The following is a 7,904-nucleotide window of genomic DNA, read 5'->3' on the forward strand; positions in this document are numbered from 1 at the left end:
AGCTACATGGTTTGAAAGCATTCCTATTTGTACTTGATGTTCTGTTCCGATTTGCAAATCTAAGTAGTTTACACTTTTGGAAGAAGATAAATATTCTAATAGAAAAACTGTGTAAATGGAAAAACTATTATTGATATACATGCTCATTACTTTCTTTATAAATACTAAGAATTTACTGTTCCATTTCTTAAAAAAATTAAAGCAAACAATGCTTTAATGAAGATCTTAAAATGCTGGATTAAAAGAATCAGAACAGAAAGTATTAGTTAAAAATAAACAGATCTGACAATTTAAAAGAAGCAATTAAGTACACTTTTTTTACTTCTAAGTATAAATATTTACATGTCAAATATTTTAAATTTTATTCTTAAGAAAGCAATTTTAAAAGCATTCATTTAAAAATTTCAATTCAAATTTAACAAGAACTAAAGAGGATATAGGGCAAAGACTTTAGCTTACAATTAAATGAACAGTCCAGATTTGACTTCAAGATTACTTAGCCAGTTAGGAACTAGTTGCCAGAACCAGGCTTCTGAATTCACTAGTATTCTTGAACGTTTTTCTTATAAACTATGTAAAGATAATCTTCCCTTATCTTGTATCCTAAACCTAGAAACTTTTCATAGCACAACTGTAAAAAAATTGCTGTATTATGCTTTAGGTATTGGGCTACTTATAGGAATCACAAGAATGAGTGGGGCAGTCATTCTCTCCTGACTATTTTCTTCCTTCACTCCTTATAATTAGTGGGCTCTTATTGTGTTAGAGAGCCCAGGTAGCATAGTGATTATGCACTAGGCTGCAATCCAAAAGGTCGGCAATTCGATACTAGCAGTCACTCCAAAGAAGCAATATGGGCTTTCTACTCCTGAAAACAGTTACAGTCTTAAAAATCACATGTGCAGTTCTACTCTGTCCTACAGGGTCGCTATGAGTGGGCATCGACTAAATAGTAGTGAGTTTTTTGTTTCAGTTTTATCATGTTGAGGCCTGGTTTACCATGAAGACATAAAGATCGTATCCTAGGAGACACAAGTTTTACTATAAACTTGAGAGAGTAAACTCAAATTTTAAGAGAGTAAAATGAACACACAAACAATGAAGTCAAAGCAGAATGTGATAAACTTTATAGGAAGAGAAAAAATATTGTGTACGCTTGGAGAAGAAACGAAAATTTACTTATAGCTGAAATGGTAGTAAACATTTTGAAATGGAAAGGCTTATTAGCAGTCTCTATGAACAAGCTACTTTTACATGAAAAAAGATTTCACAATATCAAGAGATGAGAGGAAAACTACAGCTTTCCTTCTTCAGAGCTGACACAATATTGACTGTGGAAAATTCTTAGGAAACTGGGCTTTCACACACTTCCAGCTACTTCCATTTCAAATAAATTAAGTAAAAATGGGAAAACACTTGATCTTTTAATGGAAAATTTTCAGTTTGAAATATGGGAATTTATTGAGAATACAAAAGCACTGGTGTTCAATTTTACATAAAATTTTGGGAATGTATCTGTGACTGTGTAAGCAATAGTCTAAAAATGAAAAATATTGCTTACATGCAATAGTTAACTTCTTTGAAGTTATCTAGAAACTGACTTTGAAATCAGAAGGTCAACGCTACATGGTACTGTTGACAGCAATATTTTCAACATAAACAGGATTTAATTATAATTCTAGGTTTTATCTACAAATATAAATTGACATGTTAACTATGTATTTATTAAAAATATTAGAAATAGGTAAACTGCATGAAATGAGCTCAGAAGAATTGTGACAATCTTAGGAGGGCAACTGATAAAAGTGTCATTTCAATTATATTATCATCCACAGCTTAATTAAAATTTTAAAATTAAATGTCGACTATACAAAGTATTTCCAGTAAGAGGGGAAAAGAATTACACTTTCTAATATCTTGTTTCTGTGTTACAGAAGTAGAAGAAAATAGAAAGTTAAGCATATATGAATGATTTTCTGTGATGTTTTCGGCAAACAATATTCAAGGAGGGCTTCAAAAAGTTTGTGGAACATTGGAACTGAAAGATAATGGAATTTTTCTATGAACTTTTGATGCTCCTTTGTGTGTGAGGGGTGCACACAGGCACACGTAACTATACTACTTTGTGGAAGGCAAATACACATAACTATTCAAACCAATCATTTCAGTGAAAATATTCGTCAAAATTTTAATTATTCAAACTAACATCTCTGGATTAAATGAATATAATAACAGCTTTTTGCAACTATTATTTTGTTTGTTTATTTTATCACTGTTCTATTTTCTCTCATAGTGATAAAAGGTGCTCTCTTCGAAGATGGTATAATCTTCAGTTAAAACTTCTATTAAATCAATCATAACATCTCCTGGTTCTCTCAATGGATTTTTACATTAAAACAAAACAGGAAAAAATATTAAAAAACACACCCCCTGGAAAATGATCTGAATTTTATGTACTTTGGACATTCCATGTGCTGATTACTAATGGATTTTTGCAGCTTTGTCTTGCCATGGGCCGTGCCCTCAGGATATAAAAGTTCTGAAAGTTTTCTTTCATTCAAATCATCAAACTGACTCTCCGTTAAGGAGGCAGTGATGCTTCTCGTAGGGTCCAGTGGCGACTTTTCCAGCAGTCCTCCAGGTGGTTCTTTCTCGTCGGCCTGAAATCTGCACCGTATGGGACCCTGCTGATAGGGAAGCTCCAGTCAGTAGCACTGCTTCCGGCATCACTGCAACTTGCCAGCTAACACAGACAACACTCTAGTAGCTGCATCGAGTATTCGTTCACAATTCTGTCAAGGTAAACCACTTTTAATACCATGACACAAATCTTAGCATATTTAAAGGAAATCACAAAATATGTATTCCCAGATAATAAAAGAATTAAACAAGAAAATAACAAAAGATACCTATTCAGCACACATCCAAATTAAGCACAGGTCAAATAGGATGCTCCCAAGGACATTATAAATATTTCACACACAAAGAAAAGAAAAATGCAATATATGGGGTTGCCAATAAGAGTGCTTAGAGAGAAATTTATACTATTAAATGCCTATTTACAAAATAAAGTCTAAAACCAGCAATTTAAATGTCCACATTAGGAAGCTAGCAAAGAACAAGTGAAATCCACGCAAAACAATGAAAATATCTGAGATGAGAGTAGAAACCAATGAAAGTGAAAACATCAAAGTAAATAACAGAAAAGAACCAATGAATCAAAAATCTGTTCTAAAATGCAATCCGATTTTGTAGGTGTTAGCTAAGTGAGTGGTAAAGAATAAGAAAATATAAAGAAGCAGCAGAAGTTGTAAAGTGCCAAGAGCAGATGATCTGGTTAAAAAACAGACTTTCCCACATAATAATGGCATTTCAGGTAAATCTGTTTGCACTTCAGTTTCTTCCAGTTGTAAAAATGGGAATACACCTAATCTTTCACACAATGAATATAAGAATTTATATTTATGAGAATGCTTTGAAAAGAACACTAAGATTCCTTGTTCTAACTAGTAAGGCTAATGGACTAATTTTTGTCTAATGCAAACTGTCATATTCAGTTCAACAAACCTATAAGGGCCTTGAAGATCTACCACAGCAAAGCAAAATTAATTAGCACAAAGTACTCGGGAATTCTAGAACTCAAGTGACAAAGTTACAATATATTATAGTGCATACAATCTACTGCAAATATACCTTTTTGCAGACTTTCTCAAAGTTTGTGTCATCACTAAGAGCAGACTTAGTTACTACATCAGGTTTCAATTCCTGTAAAAGAATAAAACAAAATACTTTTAGCTTTGAGTCATTACTATTACGACATGAATCTCTGCTTAACTTTTACTATAAAAAACTTGTATTAAATCACTTTACAGTAAGTATTTTCTTTAAAACTCATTGCTATAGTTTGATTCCAACTCATGCGGAACCTACAGGGCAGAACAGAACCGCCTCAGTGGTTTCCAAGGCTGTCCGTCTTCATGGAAGCAGACCGCCGCATCTCTCTCCGCAGAGCTGCTGGCCTCGTGGTCAACCACTGAGTGATTTAACTACGACAAACCCAGGAAGTCTCAGAATCTGACTCTCCCCCCAAATTCACAGCAAAAGTATTTGAACCCTGTAGTGACCTGTGCGTCATACATTAGCCACAAATATTTTCAGCCTCTTGTGTTTCTTGAGAAGCTGCTATCCCATTTACTGTCTATAGAACTGTGTGAACTGAAGAACTGGCTTTGATCCTGCCACTAAGTCCACATAGAACATGAACCCAAAATAATAATTTCAAAATCCCTATTACCTCAAAAAAGTTTTTTCACCCTGATTTCCGCATGACTTCCTTCACGGAAAACATAAAGTATCAACTAAAAAATACTTAAGGCTACAAATGAATCAATCAAGAAAGAGTTCAAAACTAATCTCCAAAAAACAACTAATTATAATAGGACTTCATAGAAGACAGAATATTCAAATGTCTGCCACAAAAGTGAGACTAATTTGTCCGTATATATTTTACATACCATATATACTCACGTATAAACCGACCCAAATTTCAGCCGACGCACCTAATTTTACCACAAAACCGGCATTAAAGATGTGCTGAAAACTCGGCTTATACACGAGTATATACAGTAATTAAAAAAACAGAAAAGAAAAAAGAAATAAAACTGCTGACAATGATTACATGATCACACATTTCATGTACTTTCTGAAAGCTTCTCTTAAAATACAGCAGAACCTGGCTAAGGAGGGAACCTGTCAGAGAAAGGAAACTCAAATATTTTCTACTAGAATGAGTGATAAAAATGTGTTAAGATTGCCCTCTATATGAAAGATGTAAAAGGGGAATTTAAAGAAAATTCTACTAAAGGTAGAAAACTGTAATTTAAGCTTGATATGAATTCCAGGGAGCCCTGTGACTATAGTTGAGTTATACACTGGGCTGCTAAGGGCAAGGCTAGCAGTTCAAACCCACCAGCCAGTCCATAGGAAAACAATATGAGTCTGGTGGCTCCCATAAAGATTTCCAAAGTCTTGTAAACTCTATTAGGGTCTTTTATACATAGGAATTAGTTCTATGGCAGTGGGTGAGGGAGGGTTTTCAATGGAACAAATGTGAAATTTCTGTTTTGATAGCCTCTCACGTCATTCTTATAGCAGATACACAAAGAACAGAGCAACTCAGACAGGCTGAAAAAAGAAATGGGCAAAGATACACCAAATAAGCAGGAACAATGAAAAAGCAGAGGCTGAAATTCTGGTATCAGACAAAAAAGAATTCAGCGGGAAGAAACTGTCAGTGGTCCAAAGTTAGGTACTTTAGAATGCTAAAACCCAAACTTCATAATGATTACACTTATGAACACAGTGCATAAAATATAGCCACTACTAAATGACAAAGCAGAAACTGTAAGAGATGAAGAAGAAACAGAAATACATGGCTAGGTGACTTTTGAAATATCACTTTCAATTCAAAAGGTAAAAAATCAAACAAAAATAAGATTGAAAAAATCTTAATGAAATAATGTCTAGCTATTTAGGATTTACTTAAAATGATATATCCTGATATTAGAAATTATGCCCATAGGAACACATGTAATATTTTAAAATAAATTATAATTTTATACTAGGTAAAAATATTATCAGTAGTATCATGTTAGTGGTTACAAAATAAAAAATTAAAGGAAAAAGAGACAAGCAATATGACCCATCTACCTGAAATTAAAAAAAAAGAACCAAGACTATTTCAATTAAACAACTCTCAGAAAGGGAGAAATATAAACAGAAATGTCATGATTTCTGAAAATGGTAAGTGAACACGACATACCAAAATCAATGTGAAATATTTAAAGCAATCACTAAAGGAAAATTCCTAACCCTAAAACAACTACATTAACAAAAATGAAAAAAAAAAAGATGCTAGTCAATTAAATTATCAATTAAAATAAATCCAAATTGTATTTGAGCGAGTCTCTCTAACAAATGTAGAGTTCTGTGTCCTAGATTCTGTACCTCACTGGTGAGAAGTCTGACTTTAAGGAGCTCTGGTGGAGCCGCGGTTACGAGCTGGGCGGTGATCTGAAAGACTGGCTCCACTACTTCTTCATTATTCTCTCTAATCTAGTACTTCTCTGCTACATACAGCATTCTCTCTAGAGCACTCAACAGTATACATATAAAAATTAATACACATTTCAAATGGTTTCAAGAGATGTCGTGATTATTTAAACAACAGACTCTACTACCTATAAAAACTATAGGCTTTAAGGTAAAGTGTATGATTTATAAGAATGGAAAGTATTAATTTTATCTTTTAGTGAAAGCTCTTTAAATATATGAGGTGCCAAGCAGTCTTCAGTAGGGATTACTAAAAATAATTTTGGCAACTCTAGTAGTCTTCAGAAATATAACAGGGAAAATGGGATAAAGATTCAAAATAAATAGATTATACATGAAAGATATTTAGTTGAAAGTGACCTGAATTTAAGCAGATTGGGTTTATTTAAAAAGAGGTATTTGCTGCTAAAGGACAATTAATGTGTTGGACTAATTGAAATACCTGCTTGTCAAGATCAGTGAAGTAGCTGAGATTGTATCTTACTCGATAGTACGTTGCTTTCAGCGCGTTGGGTTCTGCTGGTAGAAGATACAAGATGCTTGGGTCTGAACTGCTGACATTGTGATCAGCAGCCCTACGTTTACTCAACAGCACCTCTGGTATAAGAAACAGGAACATTGCAACCAGAGACTTTCTGAATTCTCCTGCGAAGTCTACTGGGGAAGTTGATATAAAACTGCGAAGTTTTACAAACCATCTCTTTTAAATTAATCTGCATCTTAAAAACATTTACATGCTGAGGTAGAATATCATCACTGTTTTTAAAGAAAAGATTCACATAACTATTTCTATTATTCTTAGATTGAAATGAGCAGATTACATGTTTCCTTCATCTAGTATTGTTATATAACTTAATTTGTTCATGTTACGGAATAGATGTTACTCTTCAAATTGATAATGTGTAAGCTAGTTGCTATAGCAAAGCTCCTTAGTACCCATCAGGTAATTTTGGGAGGTTGTAGGAATTGATTTTTCAAGTGTGCATAAGGCACAATTTTCAAAGACTTCCAGAGATGAATGAGTATGAATGACTTGTTCCCTGAATTGGTGGAATACCTTGCCTGCCAAGATATACAAGGGGGTACTCCCCGCAAATGGGATTTTTTTTCATTGCTTTTTTTAAATTTTTTTTTTTTATAAAAGCAACTTATCGCCTTCAAAGTACTCTCCATTAAACTTAATACATTTGTCGAACCTGGGATTCCATTCTTGGAAACATGTTTCGAAATCATCTGTTTTGATGGTTGACAGCACCTCCTTCGTTTTTTCTTCACCTCTTCTATGCTGTCGAATGGCTGTCCTAAGTCCCTCTTCATTGTGGAAACAAAAGGAAGTCGCACGGTGCTAGGTCAGGTGAGTCAGGTTTGTGAGGCAAGAGAGGCATGCTATTATTTGCCAAAAACAAGCTCACTGAGATTGCTGCATGAGCAGGTGCATGTTGTGGTAGCAAAACCAGTCCCCCATCTGCCACAAATCAGGCCTTTTTTGTCACATACTGTTACGCTATCTTTTCAGAACCTCTAAATGAAAGCTTGATTAACAGTCTGACCTGGTAGAATGAACTCCAAATGCACTATGAGTAGACATTTTCCTCTGTTCGGAAAGTTGACAAGTGTCCAGAATGAGTTTCGTCATCAACTGACATTTCACCTTTCATGAAATGAGAAAACCACTGGAACATGTGAGTTTTCCCCTAGGGCTGTCCTTGTCAGCTGTGCTCAACATCACAACGGTTTCTGTGGCATTTTTCTTGAGCAGGAAACAAAATTTCACAGCCATACGCTATTCTCTT

At 34.3% G+C, this 7,904-nt stretch overlaps 1 protein-coding gene across 1 annotated transcript in view; it reads right to left on the minus strand.

The window, feature by feature from the left end:
- Positions 1–7,904, minus strand: part of SRFBP1 (serum response factor binding protein 1) — a 58,849-nt gene that overhangs the window by 16,822 nt on the left and 34,123 nt on the right. Inside the window, exon 4 of the mRNA XM_045285053.1 lies at positions 3,694–3,765. Coding sequence (XP_045140988.1) covers positions 3,694–3,765 — 72 coding nt within the window. The remainder of the gene's footprint in view (positions 1–3,693; positions 3,766–7,904) is intronic.

Source organism: Echinops telfairi, unplaced genomic scaffold, assembly GCF_000313985.2.
Source record: "Echinops telfairi isolate 266 unplaced genomic scaffold, ASM31398v2 ScPeMD7_7469;HRSCAF=8507_1, whole genome shotgun sequence".
In the NCBI taxonomy this organism is placed as follows: domain Eukaryota; kingdom Metazoa; phylum Chordata; class Mammalia; order Afrosoricida; family Tenrecidae; genus Echinops; species Echinops telfairi.